Below are 25,044 nucleotides of genomic sequence, written 5' to 3'. Positions count from 1 at the left end.
ACCCCTTGAACGAAGAATATTTATTTTATGAATGACATTAATAAAGTCACACAAATTTAACAGTACCTCCTGCCATCTAGGGGGAAAAAAAAAGATATTCTATACTGTCAGCAGGATTTATAGTTGTAAATCCAACTGCAGGAGTGTAACTTTTCTCTTACAATCTCTACCTGTTTCACTAATTTGCTGTGGTTTTTAACTTAGAAATGACATTGCCAAATGGAATCCAGCATTAAAACTAATAGCTAATCCTGCACTGTCTCAGCTGAAGGCAAGTTGCCATAAGAAAGATGTACCTTCATCAGTTCCGGATGCATACTCCTTTCCAAGCTGGCCATGATGTTCTCGGCTTTTCCTTGGCTGCTAGTTTCATCTTCTGCAAATTCATTAAAAGCAGATGTTCCAAACCATGCAGACCATTACTAATCACCTAAGAAGAATATCCTAACTATCTCTCCCACCCCATCCTCTCCTACTAGATTTACTGCAAAGAATTTTGATTATGAAAGCATGGGGAAAACTTTAATGGACTTTTGACAATCTGCCATGAATTCCCTATCCGTTTTAGTCTGGTGATATTTCATGTGTCAGAGCCCGTGAAACATCAACTCTTCAAAACAAAAAAAAAAAAAAAAAAGAAAGAAAGAAAATCTATCAACCTCCATAGTCACTTTTAATGAGGAAGTAGGTCAACCTTCAAGATTAAGAGTTCTGTATTTACCCTACACAAAGGACATTCCCATGGATTAAAGATAAGAGCTCTACCTCGATAATGAATCATTTAAAAATTCTGACCTTGTGTTGTTTCTACTGTCTCCTTTTTCTCTTGCACTAAACTGTCGGTATTGATCTGAATAATCTTTTTCAAAGTTAGCAACCATTCCTCCATTTCCTGCTCAGTCTCAGCAGCCAGATAATGGCTATACTTATCTAACATCTTGAGTTCGAATGCATGACGGCGCATTTTGGGGCACTAGAGAAAAAGAAGAAAAGAAAAAGCAAAAGCATGTGTCCAGTTAGTTACCTTTTCAATATTAGATTTCATTAGTTTATTTTTTACCTCCGCTCAGCACATATGCACGTCAATACTGTCATGAAAGAATTGCTTCTTTCAACAAGAAACAGAAACTCCCAGACGATGAATGACCATGTCAAATGTGCCATTTTTATTCCCCTCTATACTGGGCACAGTGCTACATGCACAAAGTTGGCATTAAGACATGACTTGTTGACTGAGGATTATCACTTAAGGCCTTTTCCCATCTAGAGAATCGAACCACCAGCATCAAAATAAGCAAATGTTTTTAATTCTCTCTACCCTGCTTCAAGTTTTTCTTGCATATTTATAGATTTTCAAAATCAGCCCTTGGAAACAAGCTCCGATGTGCTTTGAAATAAACCTGGCACTTGCTTTATATCACACCATAAAACGAGGTTTCGATACCTAATTCACGTTACTGTGCATAACATGAAATGCATCACAATAGCATAAACGAAGACTATGGTTGGTTCACATTAAATTGTGGCTCTCGGTAAAAATTATGGGAATGACCTATGCTGAATACTAGCACAGAAGGAAAATAAAAGCCTCCTCCTCTCCTCAAACATGATGACACATTCTTTTACATTACCACCTTCTCTGTCATGACAAAAGAAATGACACACTCTCCCCGCTCCCCACTACCTCAGCATTAATTTCAAGAAAGGTTCATGAATCAGTCATTTTCCACCACGTGGTCATCATTCAAGAAGGAACCAACAAAGTTCCTCCTTCTCATCTTCAAAGTATAGCAAAGCATGAAATCAAGCGGCAGTAGCAAATCATCAAGATTTATATATTTGAAAATATTTGGGAGGGGGAATCATAAATGCAAGGAGAAAGCAGTGGCTGGGAACACTATAAAGGGCGGTCAATCTGGACTGGAGCTAATCGAGAAAATCTAGGAATCACGTACCTTCTTTATTCCAGTAAGATAAGAAAGCTGTAGCTTTCTATATATAGGTAACTTTTATTTACATAGATCTTTATATATTTTTTAAATGTTTATTTTGAGAGAGAGGGAGGGAGCGTGCACGTGCACACACCCACACAGACACGTATGCAGACTCACGTGCAAGCTGGGGAGGGGCAGGGCGGGGGGGGTGAGGGTGGGGGGAGTGGGGGGGTGGTGGTGAGGGCGGGGAGGGGAGAGAATCCCAAGCAGGCTCCATGCTGTCAGCGCGGAGCCCGACAGGGGGCTCAACCTCATGAACCGTGAGACCGTGACCCGAGCCAAAATCAAGACCCAGATGCTTAACCGACTGAGCCACCCAGGCGACCCAGATCTTGTTATTTCTTAAAGTGTTTTCTATTCGATCCGCATGACAATCTCATTTGAGTTGAATTCATCGTAAGTGGGATTGATAATAAGATTCAGGCAGGATGAGGACACTGAACCAGCATCTCCTGCCTCTTCATCAGCTGGCTCTGTAGTGATGGCTCCATCTCTTGACCAATCGACTTCCTACTTACGCCATCTGTCTGCCCTGTCTCCCACTGCATCTTTGTCCATGCCCCCTCAGTAATTCAAATCAGCAAACACTTGCGAGGCCTCTACTCAGTCCGCAACGCTGCTAATTATTACAGGGGACAGAGACATGAATAAGAGACAGTCCCTCTAATCCCAACATGAGCGGAGTAGAGCATAACATGAGCTGTATAAGGGGTGCAGGGGGCATGAGGTTAGAAAGCGGGGTGAGGCCAAATCACTGTAACCTGTAAGGTCACAGTACGAGGTTCAGCTCTCCCACTGCAAGATAATAAATCAAGAACCAAGAGGTTTTAAGTAGACAAGTGAAGGACCCTATCTATGTCTGAGGAAGATGGGCTGCCCCAAGAAAACAAATCAGAAGGCAGGAAGGCAAGACTCTAGGCAAGAGCAGACAAAAAGGAGAACCAGAGGAAGGGAACGGAAAGAAGGGAAGAGATCAAGAAGCACTTCGGAGCCAGACTCCGACTGAATACTGGCACAGAGCGAGAACAGGTTCCTAGTGTAAATGTTTTGGTGGATGGAGATGCCACTGACCAAGACAGAAAAATGCTGACGTTCTTAATAGTTGATTGATAACCCTCTTCAAGAAAGAGAAGGAGGGGCGCCCGGCTGGCTCAGTCGGTTAAGCGCCCGACTCTGGCTCAGGTCATGGTCTCACGGTTCGTGAGTTCGAGCCTCGCATCAGTACAGAGCCTGCTTCTGATCCTCTGTCTCCCTCTCTCGGCCACTCCCTGGCGAGTGCGTGCGTGTGTGCGCGCGCGCACGTGCGCAGGCATGCGTGGGCTCTCTTGCTCTCTCAAAAAATAGTGAACATTTAAAAAAAGAAGAAGAAGAAAGAGAAGAAAAGATAACGTCTATAGCCTTACCTGAACAACGTCGATGCAGGCGTCCAGGTAGATGCAACCTTTAGATTCTTTTGAATTTTTCTCATCTTTATAGGAATTGAGAATATATGAACCGTCAGGAAGTTGAGTCAAGTAAAAATACCGTCTCTTGAATACCTACAAGGGGAAAACCCAGCAATGATACATTTGTTACATATACAATGCGTTTGAACAGCTTATTCGAACTAAAAACCTTGAAGGGCTTGCCACAGTCATTACATCTGGACAATCTTCAGACAACTCTGAGCAGTTATCAGGAATTACAATTATCTTCACTTTCTTAAGATGAGAAAGTTCAGGGGCGCCTGGGTGGCGCAGTCGGTTAAGCGTCCGACTTCACCCAGGTCACGATCTCACGGTCCGTGAGTTCGAGCCCCGCGTCGGGCTCTGGGCTGATGGCTCAGAGCCTGGAGCCTGTTTCCGATTCTGTGTCTCCCTCTCTCTCTGCCCCTCCCCCGTTCATGCTCTGTCTCTCTCTGTCCCCAAAAAATAAAAAAACGTTGAAAAAAAAAAATTAAAAAAAAAAAAAAAGATGAGAAAGTTCAAGGCAAGGGATTTCCTCTCAGTTAATCTAGAGAAGACCTTTTTTTGTTTTTTTGTTTTTTAACACATTTTAACACTTTATTTTTTTTTTAAAGATTTTTAAGGAATCTCTACACACAACGTGGGGCTCGAACCTACAACCCCGAGATCAAGAGTCACGTGCTTTTCTGAGTGGGTCAGCCAGGCGCCCCTGTTTTAACACTTTAAAGTTGACAAGGCATTGGGGCACCTGGGTGGCTCAGTTAAGCGCCCACCTCTTGATTTTGGGTCAGGTCATGATCTCATGGTTTGTGAGTTCGAGCCCCACGGGAGGGGGTCTGTGTGGACAGTGCGGAGCCTGCTTGGGATTCTGTCTCCCTCTCTCTCTGCCCTTCCCCTGCTTGCTTGCTATCTCTCTCTCTCTCAAAATAACTGAAAATAAGCTTTTTAAAAAGTCAAGTCTATAAAGCATTTTTGTATCTGGCTCACTGTCCGTTTCACTGTAGCGTCCTTTCCCCCCATTTAATTGCAAAACCATGAGTGGGTTCTCATAATTCCATTCACATCACCACAAATCCAAGCACAAATACAAAAATATTCTGGAAGTTTGAAGAAAAAGACAGACATGTACGGCGAAAAAATAAAAATAAAAAATGTATATACATACACATAGCCCCCATGATGTATTTTCATCTCACCTGCACACCTTAGTGGACTCGCCTATATTGTTCCATGTCCTCATTTCTGGAAGCCCAGCCTAGAATGTACTTGCAGGGAAACAGGGAGAGTCACTGCTTGCCTCCCGGTTGTCCCCCGAGTGCCCAGAATGCTGAGATCTGAGTCAATAAGCCCAATGGGATTGTGATTTGCAATCAGGCATTCACAACAGTTACGGAGGAACCTTTCACTACCAACTCACAGCAAAACCCACAGGAACGGGGAGAAGGAGGTAGACAGTCGGATTTGTTCTGGCCGGCCCTCTAGGCTCCCTTACGAAGCCTTAGACCTGATCAAAGAGGTGGAAGGGGGATTTGGAGCTCTCTGATGAGCCTATGCTTCTTTTAATAAGCCACAGCCTGGAGACTGTGTCAAGCATCTGTTCTGGTAAAATTCCCCAGGATGCTGGATCTAACATCATTCCAGGGTGGGAATGGGTGGGAATGGAAAGAGGCCGGGACACAGGCTCTTGGCGATTATTGAGGAAGCACTTTCTTATGCTTCTTGCCTTACAGAAGTTGGCTTTAAGATTTAAGCTTGCCACTTCCAATCACCCATCTGATTATCCAGTGCAGTCTCAGACTATTTGAAGAACTTTAATTATGGAAAGAGTATTATTTGGCAAGATCATTCTCGAAAATGACAATTTCTGGCCAAGTATTTGAAATGCCAACAATTTATTTTTCCATAGCATGAATAAGCAAATATATATACATTTTAAGGGGCATTTCTTTTTAGGAAAATCAATGAAGAGAAATAATACGCTTGTAATTAATTTCGACTTGTTTCAGTATCACTGATTTTAGAACGAATGACAAAAATATACCAGTGCGAGGAACACCCTAACAGGTTAGACTGGTAAATGCTACGGCTTCTGTTTCAGGGAGCGGCCATGTGGGTTTGCAGATCAACAGAAAGGAGTCCAAACAGAAAATTATCACTTTGTTTTGCAACGCCAATCAAGCAAATATTACTACGAAGGTACAGAAAGTGTGTGTGCGTGATCTCACAATACGAGAATATATACTTCTCATATTTCATTCACCTACATTTAAGTTTACAGGAGCTATAGCTGAAGAAACCTAGATTCATATATAAGGAAAACGTTAATCACAGTGCTGATTTTATACACACACAAATACATACACACAGCTGACTCTTGAACAACGTGGTTTTGAACTGCCCGGGTCCACTTACACATGGATTTTTTTTTTTTTAACACATTACCATACTGTAAATGTATTTGCTCTTCCTTATGACTTTCTTAATAACATTTTCTTTTCTCTATTGTAAGAATACAGTATATAATACATATCATATACAAAATATGTGTTAATTGACTGGCTATGTTATCCATAAGGCTTCAGGTCAACGAGTTATCAGTAATTAAGTTTTCGGGGAGCCAAAACTTACATAGGGATTTTCCACTGCGCAGGGGGTCGGCGCCCCTAACCCGGTCCCCACTTCCCTGCACTGTTCAACTCAACTGTATATGTTTGCTTATTTTCATGACAATGGTTCATATCTGTTATTTACATGACGAGACCAGGGGTGCTGGGTGGCTCGGCTGAGCATCTGACTCTTGATTTTGGCTCAGGTCATGATCCCAGGGTCGTGGAATCGAGCCCTACCAGCCCGGGCTCCATGCTGATCATGGAGCCTGCTTAGGATTCTCTCTCCCTTTCCCTCTGCCCCTCTCCCCTGCATGTGCTCTCTCTCTAAAATAAAAATCGGGGCGCCTGGGTGGCTCAGTTGGTTAAGCTCCGATTTCGGCTCAGGTCGCGATCTCACAGCTCATGGGTTCGAGCCCCACATGGGGCTCTGTGCTGACAACTCGGAGCCTGGAGCCTGCTTCGGATTCTGGGTCTCCCTCTCTCCTTGCCCCTCCCCCGCTCACGCTCGGTCTCTCTCTCTCTCTCTCTCTCTCTCTCTCAAAAACAAAAACATTTAAAAAACTTTTAACAAAAATAATTTTTAAAAATAATAAATAAATGAAAATGATGAGACCAGACAACCTAAAACGACACACTGTGCCCACAGGAACAAAACACCCCTGTTTCAAAGCTATGACAGTAATTATGCATGGCACAAATGAAAGCTCATCTCCCAGGTGAAAATTACAAGCCCGTTAGAATCTGACCTGTGATTCAAACCTAAAACTCGAGTAGAATCCACTTGCAGAGTCCATAGCCAGCAACAAAGAGAGTGGCAAGGGAAAGGAAAACACAGAGCAAAACACTTGTGGTACGGAGTCAAATTATAGTCCGCGAAATTTTTTTTCACGTACAGCTGCCTCACCAAGCAAAGACGTTTTGTGGCAGCCGCCACTTCCAATATTAGCAAAGCACATCATTACAATAGAGAGGGAAAGGGATCTGAAATTACAGTAAATCACTTCCTGTAACATTGCAATTATGTCTAAATGGGGGTACTGAGGTAGGTAGCTCATGAATCCGGGGAGAAAACAGATGCCTGCAAATCCTCCGACCTTGATTCTCGGCCAGCACGCCTGCTCACCAGCATGAAGCTGTCCTCAAGACTCTGCTTCTCGGCTTCCTCACTTGTAAAATGGGATCCGGCCACGGGATCTATACGACCATTTTTTTTTTTTTTTTCACAATCTACAAATAATTGTATCGAAACTGAACAAGTTACACAGCAGCCTTCCTAGGGTAGGGGCCACCCTCTCCAAGCAATTTCTCACGGGCTCGAAATGCAATTGATACAGGAAGGAATTTTAAGTCATTTCTATGGAAATCAGGCTCTGCCACGACAGATCTGAAAGATCTGGAAGATCTCTTCTCATCCTAAGAGTCTGGCCTCTATGTCGGGTTTCAACTTCTGGGGAGCTGTTAAAATAAGGACTATATCGGGGCGCCTGGGTGGCTCAGTCGGTTAAGTGTTCGGCTCTTGGTTTCAGCTCAGGTCATGATCTCACGGTTCTTGGGATCGAGCCCCGGGTCAGGCTCTGTGCTGACAGTGCAGAGCCTGCTTGAGATTCTCTTTCTCCCTCTCTCTCTGCCCCTCCCCTGCTCGTGCTCTCTCTCTCAAAATAAATAAATATGAAAAATTTTTTTAATTAAAAATAATAAAATAAAATAAGGACTATATCAAACAGTGGCAATTACTCTGTCTCATACCTCTCGTTCTGTAGCCCTCAAGTCCTTTGTAACCAACAGCTAATTCTTTTAATGTCACTGGAGATAATAAGCCACACTTTACTTAACAGCAAACTGAGCGACCAAGAGCTCACTCCAGTTGACATAGGCAAGTCAAGGACAGAACTAGAATCAGGGGCACCCGGGTGGCTCAGTCGGTTAAATGTCTGACTTCGGCTTAGGTCATGATCTCGTGGGTTCACATCCCACGTCGGGCTCTGTGCTGACAGCTCGGAGCCTGGAGCCTGCTTCAGATTCCGTCTCCCTCCCTCTCTGCCCCTCCTCTGCTTGCACTCTCTCTCAAAAATACATAAACACACAAACAAAAAAGAACTAGAATCAGAAGGCTAGGAGGATGACAAAGTCTTGCCCAAACCCTCCAATGGCTTCCCATCGAAGACCACAAGCCCTCACCATAGCCTACGATGATGTACGTGATCTGGCCTCAGATGACCTCTTGGGCTTTATTTCTAATTATGCTACTCGAGCTACACCGGCTTACCTGCTGTTCCTCAAACACCCCACCCAAGTGCCCTGGGGTCTTTGCACTTTCTGTTTCCTTGGCCTGGAATCCTCTTCCTCCCCATATCCACACAGTTCACTCTGTCACTTCTAAGAGGACACAACATTCTATCTTTTTCAATCAGCGATCGCTATCCAAATATATCTTCTTCATCCGTTTGTTTATTCGCTGCCTGGCACTTTTAGTCTGCTAAGGCCCACATCTCATCCATTGCTACCTCCCCAGTACCTACAACGGCACCTGCAGACTCAATGCAAGTTTGCAAAAGAAATGATGAATGAATAATTCATTCCCCAGTACAGATTCTCCAATGGTTGCATCCAGTAGAATGGTATTTCTCTGTAATGTCCGTATTCTTCCTCCTCCTCGCCTTTATTGTTTTTCCTAGATGGTGGACACAGCTGAAAATTGCCCCACCTTATTCAGTGAGGAGCCTGGATCCTACCAGTGGCCCACTCAGACCACCCAGAAGAGTAACACAGAAAGGAAGCCAAAAGAGGTAATTCTCTGGGATCGAGTCTTGCCAAGTCTCCTTAAAACCCTGAGCTGTCTGGATGACAACCTTTTAAACATTTACCACATGACCCTTTCTGGAGCCAGAACAAAGGCTTTCTGTCACTCAGCTGAATCAAAGATGGAGGGTAGGAAAGTTCGAGCACGACGTATCCTCAAGTCAGGAGAGCCTTTTATCATGCGATATACCAAATCTCAAGAGTGTTCACCTACGTGCGTTACCTGGAGGGTAATTTCTTTACTGCTAGATTACATGAACCAGGAGCCCTGAGAAAGAATGCTCTGAACGATTTAGCAAAGTAGGTAGGCAAAGTAGGTGGGCCAGGAGCGATGTGGGAACGGGGCTGGAGAAGCTTACTTGACTGATGTCTCAGAACAGAAGACAAGGGGCAGCGAGGAAGCAGAGAAGGCAGGAGAGCAAGACGACAGAAACAATAGAGAGGAAAACCCCAGGACTTATCAGAAAACCAAGTTGCAGTTAATTACACCAGAATGTCAGGAGCATAATCCTGCTGAAGAACCCCTACCGGTACGTTGGCAACCTAATATATCACCTATCTCTCTTCACCCTCTCTTCATTTTACAGTCCTACCAGCTTTTCATATATCACATAGGTCTACCCTCTGGGAAACTGGTTACAAATCAAATCGTTTTTTTTTTTTTTTAAATAACTCCACCATATCTGGGCACCGGACATTTTTTTTTTTAATTTTTTTTTTCAACGTTTATTTATTTTTGGGACAGAGAGAGACAGAGCATGAACGGGGGAGGGGCAGAGAGAGAGGGAGACACAGAATCGGAAACAGGCTCCAGGCTCTGAGCCATCAGCCCAGAGCCCGACGCGGGGCTCAAACTCACGGACCGCGAGATCGTGACCTGGCTGAAGTCGGACACTTAACCGACTGCGCCACCCAGGCGCCCCATTTTTTTTTAACTATTTAGTCTGAAGCGAAGTCTAGTGGGAAAGGTCTACAAATCCGCCCTTCTCATTGCGGACGGGTTACTTTATCAGCTTTATTTCAGTGGTTCACGGCCCTGCTCAAATTTCTGGCGACCCTCAATCACCCACAGGGTAGGGCGCACATGACCGATCCCACATTCAAGGTGTTCCCACAATCCTTCTAATAATCTAAATCTAAATAATCTAAAATAATACAAATGGCTGACATCTGTGGAGGGGTTACTACCTTACAGTCTCTGGCTAAGTGCTTTCCTCATATTATATAGCACTTAATCGTCCTAACGACCTTGTATGAGGATTACTATTATCATCTCACGTTACAGAGGGGAAACTGAGGCACAGGGCGACACCAATGGATCCAATGAAATTTGTCCTCCCATGACTAGCCAACTTCCCCTAACACACCTGCCCTGTACATATTGCCTCCAACACCTACCTCCTGATTTCCTTCCTTTGAGGCCCTACCCCCTTCAAAAAGCCTCCTGTGACTTCAGATCACAGTGAGCTAGACTCACAGAACACTTGGTCTCTGTACCACCTTTAAACAATATATTATTTTTTTAAGTAAACTCTAACACCCCATGTGGGGCTCGAACTCACCACCCCGCAATCAAGAGTCACACGTTCTACAGACTCAGCCAGCCAGGCACCCTGTATGCCATTTTTACTGGGTGTCTCATCTCCCTGAATAGGTTTTAAGTTCTGCATGTGAAACTTTTCTCTACCCTTTGCAATGCTAACACCTTGAGGGGCGCCTGGGTGGCTCAGTCAGTTAAGCATCCGACTTCGGCTCAGGTCATGATCTCACAGCTCGTGAGTTCGAGCCCCGCATCGGGCTCCGTGCTGACAGCTCAGAGCCTGGAGCCGGCTTCAGATTCTAGGTCTGTCTGTCTGTCTGTCTCTCTCTGCCACTCCCCTACTCATGCTCTGTCACTCTCTCTCCCTCAAAAATAAATAAACATTAAAAAAAATTTTTTTTAACCACATTAGTGAGAAATCCCTTACCCATAAAATGACTACAATCTGTTTGTTCTAATAAACATAGTGACCTTGGCCTCCCAGAAATTCTTCTAATATCGTATGTGCTTTCTTTCTTGGGTAGAACTCCCTCGATCTGTTGTTCTCCCAACACAGAAGGGAAAAAAACCCTCCTGTAACAGTCAAAGAATAAGTGAGGACTTTTTGACTCTGGATATATAACAAATGGCTCTCTTTTGTGCAAACAAGAAAAGGGGGAGGGGGCAGCAGAAGTGAGTCATACATCAAGCAGTTGAACTTACAACCCCGATAACATACCAAGACACTTCAACGTTTAATTGCTAAGAATGGGGAGGAGGAACTAGAGGAATGCGACCAAATTGAGCCAAGAAGAGGCATAAAGGTGGGTGTCCCACGGGTTGGCCAAGAATCTGCCTTTTTTTTTTTTTAAATGAAAAACCACCCTCAAGATTAGACTCTTCCTTATTCCATAGATCATTATATCCCCTAGGAAAAATAGCTCTAAATACCAGCGGAAGGTCAAATCCAACATCATAGCTATCTAGTCCACATTAAACTGCCTCCACCGATATAGAAAGGAGCTGAAAAAAGCAGATGTTTCTAGCGGTTACTTGAGAGAGAATGTAAATGAACAGGTTTCTGTCAAGATTGGCGTTTCTGTCTAAGAGATCATTATTCTCAATGCTATCTTAAACTATTCTCCAAAACTTTTCCAGGAATTGAAGAGTGGCAGTGGGGTGTGTTCTCATTAACTAGAAAGTACAAATTGAGGAAATTAATCACCGATGACAAGGCTTGTCTTGTTTTAACATGAACACCGAGAGCAGAGCAGATCATAAGCTCTGAGTAAAATAGTCGCTGCGAACAGACAACCCCCGAGAGCTGCGCGACGCCAGCAGCCTCCTCGGTGAAAGGAAGCCATCAGGCACCGAGAACTGTGACTTGTGCCCTAATGCACATCATGACCAGCTTTCCTGCAGCCTGGGCTCCTCACGACTAATATCCCAGCCAACAACGGAGAGGCTCAGCAAGCATTTCGGGGAAAATCATGACAACGGCAGAAAATGATATAGACACGATCTTAACCAACCTGAGCTGGAGGAATGGCGTGTGTTGGGGAAAATGCACATTTTTATTCCATAAAGAGGGAGTCTCCTAGTCTTCGCATATGAAGAAATCAGCTTAGCTCCTTCACCAGCCCCTTTTCCATAGAGCCCATCACTATCAACTTGAATGTTCTTGCAAAACTGTCTAGCAGCTCGCTAGGGAGGATTAACTTTCTGAAGCAGCCTATATATGAATGACTTTAGCTACATTATTTATGTCACATGACAGATCATGTGGTTGCTTTCTCAAAAGACCTTATAAAGTAGGAGCCTCTTTTTTTAATGTTTATTTATTTTTGAGAGAGAGAGAGAGAGAATGAGCAGGGGAGGGGGAGAGGGGACAGAGGATCCGAAGCGGGCTCTGTGCTGACAGCAGAGAGCCTGATGCAGGGCTCACACTCACGAACCTGTGAGATCATGACCTGAGCCAAAGTTGGACGCTTAACCCACTGAGCCACCCGGGCGCCCCTAAAGTAGGAGTCTTCTGATTCCCTTTTATCTATTGGACCTTGCTGAGTTTCTTCTAACCCTCTTTCCTTCCTTTTTTTTTTTTCTTTCCACCTTCTCTCATGACTCCATCTCTCCCTTCCTTGCCATTAGATTCCCTTATTTCTGATAGTCAAAAAGTCCAGGAAAAGGAGGCATCTGGGAGGCTCAGTCGGTAGGCTATCTGATTCTTGATCTCAGGGTCGGGAGTTCAAGCCCCACACTGGGCGTGGAGACTACTTAAATCCAGGGAAAGGACCCGAGCTTGCTTATAAAAACAGCGGTCGTCCATAATTTCAAAGTTGCCAAAGGACTAACTTACATAATTTTTAAAACCCAGAAGGTTTTAGATGAATAAAGCCCCTTAAATTTACACGTCACCCGGAGAGGTACCAAGCTGCTCTAACTTTAATCCGTGTCGATCCCGGTGGAATCTGCAGGCCAATGTCAAGCCACAGCACACGAAGGAGGCACAGATAAAATAGAAGGGAAGGCACATGGCTCCCATAGGCTGTTATTGGCTAATGAGTCATGATTCATACCAAGATCCTTCTGTTGGAGCTTCCTGGTGAGTCTCCTGTCAGTCAGAGGGGCTATCAAAGCTTGAGTTGTGTGACAGAAAAGGTTCTTTGCTCTCAACCCTGCAAGCTCTAGGCCTGTGGTGCTCATCGCTAAAGCCGCCAAAGCTTCTCGCCGGTGCGGACTAGACGTGCTAGCCGGCCGGGGAGCCCGGATCACCGATGGTGAAACTGCCTCCGGTATGAGGAAAATAACTCAGATAATCACATGCCCCACTCATCTTCCCGTTTGCTTAGGAGACTCATTAGTATTCTTCACTTCAAAGGCTAACATAATAAAAACACATACGGAAGAGATCTTCCTCTCAGAATGGCTCATGAACTGTCACCCTTTGCCTCAGTCTCGACCTTTGCCAACTCTCCAAGAGCTGGGTCAGTGCTCACCCCATCTTTAGATTTAGACTCTCTCCTATGTCTGAGCCAGTCCAGGCCCGCACCAGGAAGAACGTGTCTGATCCGCCACCTAAGGGTGCAGGCCCGAGGCCCCCAGGGTGCCGCAGCTCACAGGCCCAGACTTCCACTTTGGCCCTCACTCCAAGTTCCAGTCTGGCCACTATGAACCTGCTACCTACACCCAACACTGCCCCCCTCCCCCATGACCCTTCCCCATAAGCCCTCTGTTTCCATAGAGAGGGCACGGTAAACACTACGAGTTTCAACCAATTTTCATGATGCTGAACTAAATAACAGTTAAAACACAATTCTCACAGGAACAACAAAATATCTTGGCAAAACCCCTCAGACGCCTTTAACGGAGTCTGGCCGACCCTTCCTCTCTGCCCACCCTAGCTGTGATTAATCCTGAAATCCAATACTACTGCTTAGGAAGTAAGACCGGAAGAACACGGGATGTGTAATTCAGCTCCCGGAAATCCAAAATGGAAGGCCAGCATCCATAATGGAGACTAGCCGGGATCAGTGAAATCCGTGACCCGGCACAATTCCCAAATCTCATTATGGCCGATTTCAAATTATTCCCTATTCGTTTGTTGTTGTTGTTGTTGTTGTTGTTTTAAGAGCTGTGTAGCACATATGTCACTTCGGTTTATTGTTCTTTTCCTTTCTTGGCCTACTGTGTGGCAGAAGTTTGAAAAAGAAGTGTTTTTAGCCTATGTGAATTATAGCTTGGAAGGAAGGAAGGAAGGAAGGAAGGGAGGGAGGGAGGGAGGGAGGGAGGGAGGGAGGAAGGAAGGAAGGAAGGAAGGAAGGAAGGAAGGAAGGAAGGAAGGAAGGAAGGAAGGAAGGAAAGGGGCCAAAACATGAGCAGCTGGAGTGAAAAAAGAGGCAACATAAAGGGCCTCGCTCAGCAACAACAGACCAACAATTAGCTGGAGACAAGCAGCAGCTGTCCCCTTCAGCCAGGCCATGTGGTCACCAAGTTGCCTCAGTCCCACCACCCGCTTCATGAATTTATGGTCCCTGCCCGGCCCCTGTGAGGGGTGGACTTTGCAACCTCGGGGATAGATAATACAGACGCTAAACCATCAATCTTGGACCACTTGCCTGAATTAGTTTTCTGTTGTTGCAACAAATCACCACAGACGTACGGGCTTCAAACAACACAAACGTATTCTCTCACGGTTCTATAGGTCAGAAGTCTGACGTGGCTCTCGCTGGGCTACATCGAGGGGTGTAGCAGAGCTGGGTTCCCTCCTAGAATCTCTAGGGGAGACCCCATTTCCTCGCCCTTTCCAGTTTCCAGAGGCCGCCTGCATTTCCTGGCCAGTGGCTCCTTCCGCCATCTTCCAAGCCGGCAAGAGAGCATCTCTCTCTAACCCTGCTTCCGTTCCCCCCTACCCTTTCCCTGTCCCTCTTCTGCCTCCTTCTTCCACTTTTAAGGACCCTGTGATTCCACTGAGCTCACCTGGATAACCCAGGCTACTCTCCCTATGTGCTGATTAGCAATCTTAACTCCCTTTTGCCACGTAAGGAAACATTTACAACTTCTGGGGATTAAGAGGTGGCCGTCTTCGGGGGGTGGGGGGCGCCTTATTCTGCCTACCACATCAACCAGTCTGTGCTTCACAAATTACGGAGGAAAATTAAAAGCATGTACTTTTTACAGGCAACTGCAGCTTGATGTGTAGTATATGGGCTCCAGAAAAGTTGAAGGCAAAGCAAATTACAATTTAAAGGCATTAGAGTAATTCACCATTGCAAAGAATCCTGTGGTGAATTGTTCTGTAAAGGTATTAATTCCCCAAGGTCTTGTTTCATGAATCCAGATTTCCATACATCAGAGTCATGTTGGGCTACAGCTGAAGTATGGATAGAACATTTTAATATTTTGAGTATGTTGGGAGCGGAATCAAAACCCATGGAACCATTTTCTGACAAGCCGCACAGAATTATGGCCTTCACGCATGCATTTCTGAACCTGATCATTCTGATAGGAGATGTATTATCATAAAGACTTCGGTCTCACTCACTCAGCTAGTAAGCGCTGATCGTGCGCTGTTTAAGAGCACAGGCTCGGGCGATTGCCCGCCGAGGTTCCAGTCCCATGTCTGGACATCTGGGGCCGTGTGGCCTTGGGTTAACCACTAAATTTCTTTGTGGCTCACTTTCCACAGCTGTACCCTAAGAATGAAAAGAGGACCTCTCTCATAGGGCCGCCACAAGGATTATATGAGATACAGAACACAAAACACTCTGTTATGGCGCCTGGAACATATTAAGTCCTCGATGCATGGATTCATCGCCACGCGCTAAGGCCCCTGGTGAGGTGCAGGGGACACGCAGGAAGCAATCCTACAACTGGGATTCATCATGTCCGGGGCTTGAAAACGAAAGGGGAGAACCATGATGTGACCTCCGATACTTAATGGAAGGGTGAATCATCCTCAGCAAACCACATGATCTTATATCGAATATCTGAACGAACAGTTACATTTGGTTATCAGAGAATACTTTGCCTTTCTGCTCAGACTCTTCAAGGACCTTGTTAGTTTTAACCTCTGGATTTGGACGGCTCATCACAGCCCCTGGAACAAAAGCCAACTTCATGCCCCCAGGCATTCAAGACCGTGCCCAATTTTCTCCCTCTGTTTCTACCTCTATCTCGTACGAAGCCCGTATGCAAACTCGCTGTTCGGGCCAAACTACAAAACGCTGCGATTCTCTGACAGCCCTAAGGTACCGCTTTGTAGAGTAGTAAATTTGCTAGGCTTCTTATCCAGTCTGGACACCACTGGAGGCCGGGGACCTCCTCTTAGGCGTCCATATATTTCCCCTCAGTGACCAGCATATAATCTGCACCAAATTAATAATTGCTCAATAAACGGATTACCCTGCCCTTCCATTCATTACCTTCATTTCCAGAACAGGAACCTGCGATGCCCTTTTGTTTCAAAGCTTTTATCTTCATTCAGCTGACAGCCTCCTCTTTAAATTTCTCTTATTTTTAATTGAGGTATAGTTTGAATGACAGCCTCCTTCTTCAACTTCCTGACTCAGAATAATTACATTTCTTTAAAAAGTTGCACTTCTAAATTTATCCTGGAGGTTGCAGATTTTTAAAATTCAGTACCTCTGCGGGAGCCTGTGTGGCTCAGTCGGTTGAGCATCTGACTTCGGCTCAGGTCACGATCTCGCGGTTTGTGGGTTCGAGCCCCGCATCGGGCTCTGTGCGGACAGCTCAGAGCCTGGAGCCTGCTTTGGATTCTGTGTCTCCCTCTCCCTCTCTGCCCCTCCACTGCTCATGCTATGTCTCTGTCTCTCTCTCTCTCTCTCTCAAATAAACATTAAAAAAAATTCTTTTTTAATTAAAAACGAAATAAAAGAAAATCCGATACCTCTGTGAGGATCCCCTCAGTTAAAGTTTTCTTCTGTTCTGTTTTGGCTATAGGGCTCACCGGAAACATTTTTTTAAAAGAAATATTTTTCTCCTACACAGGCTCCTCCTGACAATATCCTTGCAACGATGAAATAATATAAGAAGCACTTACCTTCATGGTAACTGTGATGGTGCTATTTACGTTTGCTTTATGCAGCCAGCCTTGTTTTATCACGCCGCCCTTCTGAGAACATAACGAAGACGAATCCTGAAACAGGGCAGAAACCATCGGTGAAACGGCCAGCCGTCCAATCAAACATTTGGGGGACACAAACTAGGCCCTGCCCCCATTTGCTAATTCAAGCATAAAGCCCCCGCCCCACCCCCGCAATGGTACCCGATTAAACCGGAAACTGGAAACCAGGGAATGAAAGGCTTTGTGCCGTGTATGCAGTAGGTACTCAGTATTTACTGAATCCTAGGAGCTGTCTACTGGCAAGGTCTTCTGCATTAAGTGAACAGTCAAGCTGCACCTCAAAGTGTCACAGAGGGGCGCCTGGGTGGCTCGATCGGTTGGGCATCGGACTCTTGACTTCAGCTCAGGCCATGACTTCACGGATCGTGGGTTCGAGCCCTGCGTTGGGCTCCACGCTGACAGTGGGGAGCCTGCTTGGGATTCTCTGTCTCTCTCTCTCTCTCTCTCTCTCTCTCTCTCTCTCTCTGCCCCTCCTCTGCTCACTCGAGCTCTCTCTCAGAAATAAATAAACTTTAAAAAAAATGTCACAGATATCCGGGCCATCTGTCCCATGAGGGATCTATCAGGGAGCAGAGTCCAGATGAATCATCACACCGCGTGCCCAGACAGAGAAAACCAACTCCACGAGCTCGTCCCACAGGTGGGGAAACATGTTTACGGTCTTTTCCCAAGGAAGTCTCTCTCGGCAGAAGCGACCTTGAGGAAAGCAGTGCAGGGGGGCCCCCCCATCTTTACCTCATCTTTATCACAGTCCTCATCAATCTCAAACACATGGTTGGGTATCTTTTCTGGTCGCAGAGACTTGCTGAAAACGCAAGAGAATTATGTCAGATGCTGACGAGAACTGAGAGGAAAATAAAAGGAAGACGGGCAGACTTTCCTTTACAACCAAGAAGATGCCAAGACACGAGGAGGACGGAGTCTGTCCCCCTTGCCAAACTCCGATGTTCCCCTCTGACTCAACGTATGTTACCTTTCGTATACGGACTCGCACAGGCACAGCCAGCCGCAAAGCGACAGCTGAGGCCAGATATTTTGTCAGGGACAGCAGAGTCGTCAAAGATGGTGTGTCAGAATCTGTCAGTGGTGGCAGAACCTTGTCTTTTCGCCAGGACAGAAAGCAACACGGCGCAATCCTGGCTCTTCCCTCTGTCTGCTGTAGGAACTTGGACTGGTCGTCCATCTTGGGATTCGATTTTAAAGGACATTTTGAGGACTGTTTTCTCCCCTAGGAAAGTGTTTCTGAAGACCCCAACGGGCTACACGACAGCTTATTTCTTGAAAACATTTCCCGTAGGACAGATAGACTACGAGGTCAGTAGTAGTATAGATGAGGAAAGGGCGAGCAGGGAGGTGCAAAGAGACTGAGTGACCGGCCCAAGGTCATCCAGTTAGTAAGTAGCAGAAAGAGGAGTTGAACTCTAACAAGGAAGATCTGGGCCAGTATGCTGGGGCGGTCAGTCAACTCAACTGAGAGAGATACGCTTTTGGGGCGCCTGGGTGGCTCAGTCGGTTGAGTTTTCGACTCTCGATTTCGGCTCAGGTCATGATCTCACGGAACGTGAGTTTGAGCCCTGCGTCAGTCTCTGTGTTGACAGCGCAGAGCCTGCTTGGGATTCTCTCTCCCCCATCTCTCTCTCTGCCCCTCCCCCACTCGCACGCCCTCATGCACACGCTCTCTCTCTCAATCTCTCTCTCTCTCAAAATAAATAAATACACTTTAAGAAAAAACAGAGAATGTCTGGGGTCACTGAACTAAGCCAAGTAACTACCTTCTAGCATTTTCCTTGACGCCACTGGAAAGCGCTCACTGCATTATGCAGAATCAAATAAAGATAATTCTAAGATGCATCTAGGCCAAAAGGCAAACTCCTACTTGTTGAAAGAATTTCAATGAGCAAAGTAAACACATATTCAGTTATCCAAAGTATGTTTACCAAACACGCGGGTTGCTTACGGCTTTGCCTTATTACAAATTACAACTGAGAAGCTTCAAAAGTGGTTAGAAAAAAGGTAAACCGCTGAGCAACTCTCCTCTTGAAGAGTCTCCGTTGAATTCTCCACTTACCATGGCAACATTCGAAAGTCCCCGGAGAAGTCTTCATACTTATAATTTACCACATGCCAATCTGTGCTATAGGTTTTAATACACTGAAAGAAAACAGAAATCCTTCACTGGAAACATTAAAAAGTACACACATAGCCAGCTTCTTAAAGTCTCGCTGTAAGCTGACAGACTTTCAAAAATCATTTGGAAGATGTCGGCACTGGGATCTTCCTCTGGGGATGAACACGGTCTCCCTCACCCAACTGGCAGCAGTAAATCCCAATCCGTACAGCCTTTTGAACAACGGTCACTCCAAGTCCAGAGGGTGTTCAAATCCAAAAGAGAAAAACCAAGAACCCATGCCATTTGGCACGCTATTTAAGCTGCATCCCCTCTCTCGCCTCCTCTAGACTCGCAATGGAGATCTGCTGAGTTAATTTTATTTCCCGTTTACAGTAAAGGAAGGATATTGTTTCAGTGTGATAATTACTCTGTGGACTCTGAGCGTCTTACCTCTTTGACAAACAAACTCTGGGCTCTTTTCTCAGCATCGTCTGGTACAGTGGACTGCACTGTTCTGCGCTGACGGCTTATCACCGAGATCTAGAAGGCAAAGGAACATTCTTGCCGTAAGAATTAGCTTGGAAAGTGCGAGGGTTTTCCTTTAAAGAAGTGCTTGTGGGGGCCCCTGGGGGGGGCGGGGCTCAGTCGGTTGAGCCTCGCACTCTTGATTTCAGCTCGGGTCACGGCCCCAGGGTCATGGGATCGAGCCCCACGTTGAGCACGGTGCTCCGCATGGAGCCTGCTTAAGATTCTCTCTCTTTCTCTCCCTCCCCCCTCTGCCCCTCTCCCCGACTCGCGCCTTCTCTCTCTCTCAGATTAAAAAAAAAAGAAAAAAGTGCTTGCGAACTCACAGATATGTCTTCCATCGGAAACATAAGCAGGTCTCGGAGGGGGTCGCTGTAAATCTGGGTTTTCCGTTGGGTGATGACATTCTCATAGTCCAAGGGCTCAACAATTTTGGTCTTTTCCTTAATAAGAGACAAAAATAAAAGTTAATATGGTCAAACTCACAAGAGATAAGTTCCTCTCCGTGTGCCAAAGACACCTGACTTCATTAAAGAAGGGATTATTGATGATAATAGGCACTTGGACACTTTCACAACAGACGTAAGTAAATAAACTCCATAACTAAGACACACACACACCAAACACATACATACACACACAGGTCTCTCCACTGAAGTCAAGAGCTCTGGAGAGAGAGCACTGTCCTCTGTTTATCCACGTGCCATCCAAAAATGTAAGGTCAAGCAAAACCTGGTACATCTGGAAGGCTGTCCATCGATTTTTGTTGAATTGGCTCTGCTCACTGGGTAACCGAAGCAGAGAGGGTATCAGCATCCGTGTGCCTGGGGCAGGCACGGCCAGGGCAAGCCTGGGTATCGGAGGGAGGTGGTCGATCCACCGGGAAGGGCACAAGAGGATGAGGTTCTGGGTGGCACGGTCAGTGGGTCCCTGTCGGGACTTCCAGGTGACCTGGCTACTGATAGGAGGGCCCCAGCTTGAGGCTAGGGTTACAAGGAGCAGGGTGGGTGACTGAGAAATCCAGGATAGTACTTAATTGATTAGAGCAATACTAGTGAGCATTTACCAAGCCCTTTCTATATGCCAGCCACTGTGCCAGATGCCTTCTCTGTGTTTTCGCATGTAATACTCATGACCCCCCTATGAAATGGGCTTGGCCTGGGACTCCTGGCTGGCTCAGTTAGTGGAGCATGCAACTCTTGATCTCAGGGGTCATGAGATCGAGCCCCACATTAGGGGTAGAGTTTACTCATGAATGAATGAATGAGTGAATGAACAGAAATAAGCTTAATCTTTGTCACCGTCTTTCGGACGAGGAATCTTTGCACGCAACCCACGCTACGTAACTAGTCTGCCTTCAGAGCTAGGATTCGAACCTAGGTCTGGGACTACAAAAGCTCCGTTCTTTCTACCTCACCCAGCCTTTCCTCCCCTCAGAAGTACACAAAGAGGGGCGCCTGGGTGGCTCAGTCGGTCAAGTGTCCAACTCTTGATTCCGGCTCAGGTCATGATCTGAGGGTCATGAGATCGAGCCCCACATCGGGCTCCGTGCTGAGCGTGAAGCCTGCTGGAGAGTCTCTCTTTGCCCCTCCCCCGCTCGCACGCACCTGCACACTCTCTCTCAGAAAAAAATTTTTAATTAAAAAAACACGAAATACATAAAAATACTAACACGAGAGAAACTGAACTTGGAAGAGGACCCCACCACTTACTTCTATCCTATTTTTCTTCACTGAACTTATCACTGTGGGATATAATATCTACTTTACCTCTTTGCCTATTTGAGGGCACAGATTTCCCCTTTCTAATGATACTGCTCTCCTCGAATCGAATTAAAATTACTTAAAAATTTTTATTTAGAAAAACTACATAAAGAAAACTTGAATATAAGCGATACTGAAAGTTAGTGTCAAAATGGAATCGGAGTTATATTTATATTTGTGTACACAGTATTAGAGACAGTCTCCAGCATATTACATCCAGACTCCTTTGAGAAGATTGTTTTTTTTAAGTTTTTATTTAAATTCCACTTAGGCAAGGGGCGCCTGAGTGGCTCAGTTGGTTAAGCGTCCCACTTCGGCTCGGGTCATGATCTCGCAGTTCGTGAGTTGGAGCCCCGCATCAGGCTCTGTGCTGACAGCTCAGAGCCCGGAGCCTGCTTCGGATTCTGTCTCCCTCCCTCTCTGGCCCTCCCCCACTCACTCATGCGTGTGCACGCACACGCGCTCTCTCTCTCAAAAATAAATAAACATTAAAAAAATTTTTTTTTAATTCCAATTAGGTAACATACAGTATAATATTAGATTCAGGTAAACGATATACTGATTCAACACTTGCATACAAGACCCGGTGCTTATCAAGACAAGTGCCCTCCTGAATCCCCATCACCTATCCCATCCACCTCCCCTCTGGTCACCATCAGTTTGTTCTCTATGGTTAAGAGTCTGTTTCCTGGTTTGCCTCTGTCTCTTTTGTTTTTTTTTTCACCGTTGTTCGTTAGTTTTGTTTCTTAAATTCCACCTATGAATGAAATCATATGGTATTTGTCTTTCTCTGACTGACTTATTTCACTTAGCATAATACTTTCTGGCTCCCTCCATATCGTCGCAATGAGCAAAATTTCGTTCTTTTTTTTTTTTTAAACATTTATTTATTTTTGAGACAGAGAGAGACAAAGCATGAACAGGGGAGGGTCAGAGAGAGAAGGAGACACAGAATCGGAAACAGGCTCCAGGCTCTGAGCTGTCAGCACAGAGCCCGACGCGGGGCTCGAACTCACAGACCGCAAGATCATGACCTGAGCTGAAGTCGGCCGCTTTACCGACTGAGCCACCCAGGTGCCCCAAAATTTCGTTCTTTTTATGGCTGAATAATATTCCACATATATAAACACACATTCTGCTGCTTCTTTATCCATTCATCAGTCGATGGACACGGACTGTTGGCCTAATTCAGCTATTGCAAGTAATGCTGCTATAAATGAGAACAGTTTTTATACGTGGTTCACAATTAAGTCACAGCTGCATCTCAATTCCGTATCTGAGGAGCATCTCAGAGTTTCCTCTATGAGAGTCCTTAGAAAGTTTAAACCACTTTAACCAAAGAGCATCCTATTCAACAAATCTAAAAGATCCTTAAAAAACGGTATGGGGGGCGCCTGGGTGGCGCAGTCGGTTAAGCGTCCGACTTCAGCCAGGTCACGATCTCGCGGTCCGTGAGTTCGAGCCCCGCGTCGGGCTCTGGGCTGATGGCTCGGAGCCTGGAGCCTGTTTCCGATTCTGTGTCTCCTTCTCTCTCTGCCCCTCCCCCGTTCATGCTCTGTCTCTCTCTGTCTCAAAAATAAATAAACGTTGAAAAAAAAATTAAAAAAAAAAAGGTATGGAAGTACCTCACGAAATTAAAAACAGAACTACCATATAATCCAGCGATCCCACTTCTGGGTCTTTATCCAAAGAAAACAAAATCAGTATTTCAAAGAGACATCTGCACTCCCACGTTTACAGCAATGTTATTCCCAACGGCCAAGTCACAACGTAAGCGTCTGTCAACAGATGAACGGAGAAAGAAATGTGATGTATGCATATACTGAAATATTATTCAGCCACGAGAAAGAAGGCCATCTTGCCATTTGCAACAGCGAGGATGAACCTCGAGGACGTTGTAAGGGAAATGAGCCAGACAGAGAAGGAAAAAACTGCATGGTATCTTGGATAAAGAAGATATGGGGTGTGTGTGTGTGTGTGTGTGTGTGTGTGTGTGTGTGTGTGTGAGAGAGAGGAATATTACTCAGCTATGAAAAAAGAATGAAATCTTGCCATTTGCAATAACATGGATGCACCTAGAGGGTATTAGGCTAAGTGAAATAAGTCAGAGAAAGACAAATATCATACGACTTCACTTTTATGTGGAATCTAAGAAAACAAAACAAAAACAGACTCGTAAATACAGAGAAAAAACTGGTGGTTGCCAGAGGGGAAGAAGGTAGAGAGGTGTGTAAGGCAGGTGAAGGGGACTAAAAGGTACAAAAGTTCCAGTTATGAAGTCAAGCGGATGAAAATTACAGCACAAGAGGGGCGCCTGGGTAGCTCAGTAGGTTGAGCGTCCAACTTCAGCTCAGGTTATGATCTCATGCTTCCTGAGTTCAAGCCCCGGGTCGGGCTGTGCTGACAGATCAGAGCCTGGAGCCTGCTTTGGATTCTCTGTCTCTCTCGGTCTCTCTCTCTCTCTCTCTCTCTCTCTCTCTGCCCCTCCCCCACTCATGTCCTGTCTCTCAAAAAAAATAAGTAAATGTTAAAAGAAAACTTTTTTTTAAAAAAAAGAAAATTACAGCACAGGGAATACAGTCAATGATATCGTAAAAACTTTATTTAATAGCAGATGGTAACGACATTTATCATGGTGAGCATTTCATAACGTATATAAATGTCAAAACACTACGTTGTGCACCTGAAACTAACAAAATGTTGTGTGTCAACTATACTTCAATTAAGATAAAAAAAACCTTCCCATTGGGGTAGGACCCGAAAGGAGGACGTAGACTTGATCACTGTTGACGGTAAAGATGGGTGATTAGTACCCGGGTTCTCATTATTCTCTTCTGACAACAACAGAGAAATACTATATGGTGCCATTTATATGTGAAATCTGGAAAAAAAAAAAAAGTAGAGTGGTAGGTGCTGGGGCTGGGGGATGAGGGAAATAGGGAGATATCACTCAAAAGATGCAAACTTCAGTTATAGGATGAGTAAATTCTGGAGCTATAATGCACAGCATGGTGACTATAGTTATGAATACTATATCGCATACTTGAAATTTACTCAGAGACCAGATCTTAAGCGTTCTCATCAAAAACAAGCATGCAAGGGGCGCCGAGGTGGCTCAGTCGGTTAAGAGTCTGACTCTTGATTTCGGCTCAAGTCATGATTTGATTTCACAGTCCGTGGGATCAAGCCCCGCCATCAGGCACGGGGCTCTGTCCGTGCTGACAGTGGAGCCTGCTTGGGATTTGCTCTCTCCCTCCCTTCCTCCTTCTCTCTCTCTCTCTCTCTCTTCCCCTGTTGCCCGCTTGGGCTCTCTCTGTCTCTCTCTAAATAAATAAACATTTTTTAAAAAGTATGCGAAGTGATAAATGTGTTAACTAATTTGATGGTGGTAATCATTTCGCCATCTATACGTATGCTAAATTTTCACACCTTACGCTTTAAGAATATACAATTTTCTTTTTCAATTAGACCTCAGTAAACCTGGGTGGGGGGAAGATCGTCACAAAGATCTACGTCGTCTTAAATTTGAACTTGTAGACCCATAAGATCAAGTCAAGTTGATCATCCCCTATCACGTCTGTGAATACTAGTACAAAATGAGTTGAAACAGAAGAAACAGTTCCTGGGGCGCCTGGGT

The 25,044-nt window shown here is 45.3% G+C and overlaps 1 protein-coding gene across 4 annotated transcripts in view; it reads right to left on the bottom strand.

The window, feature by feature from the left end:
• Positions 1–25,044, bottom strand: part of DOCK11 (dedicator of cytokinesis 11) — a 199,805-nt gene that overhangs the window by 127,879 nt on the left and 46,882 nt on the right. For all 4 annotated transcript variants that reach the window (XM_023249253.2, XM_045051137.1, XM_023249251.2 and 1 more), the window contains exons 2-9: positions 19,971–20,087; positions 19,570–19,659; positions 19,078–19,160; positions 17,745–17,814; positions 16,926–17,021; positions 3,398–3,532; positions 796–973; positions 297–376 (exon numbers count right to left, since the gene is read on the bottom strand). In XM_023249253.2, coding sequence (XP_023105021.1) covers positions 297–376; positions 796–973; positions 3,398–3,532; positions 16,926–17,021; positions 17,745–17,814; positions 19,078–19,160; positions 19,570–19,659; positions 19,971–20,087 — 849 coding nt within the window. The remainder of the gene's footprint in view (positions 1–296; positions 377–795; positions 974–3,397; positions 3,533–16,925; positions 17,022–17,744; positions 17,815–19,077; positions 19,161–19,569; positions 19,660–19,970; positions 20,088–25,044) is intronic.

Source organism: Felis catus, chromosome X (assembly GCF_018350175.1).
Source record: "Felis catus isolate Fca126 chromosome X, F.catus_Fca126_mat1.0, whole genome shotgun sequence".
Classification (NCBI taxonomy): Eukaryota; Metazoa; Chordata; class Mammalia; order Carnivora; family Felidae; genus Felis; species Felis catus.
This window is presented reverse-complemented; position numbering and strand designations above follow the sequence as displayed.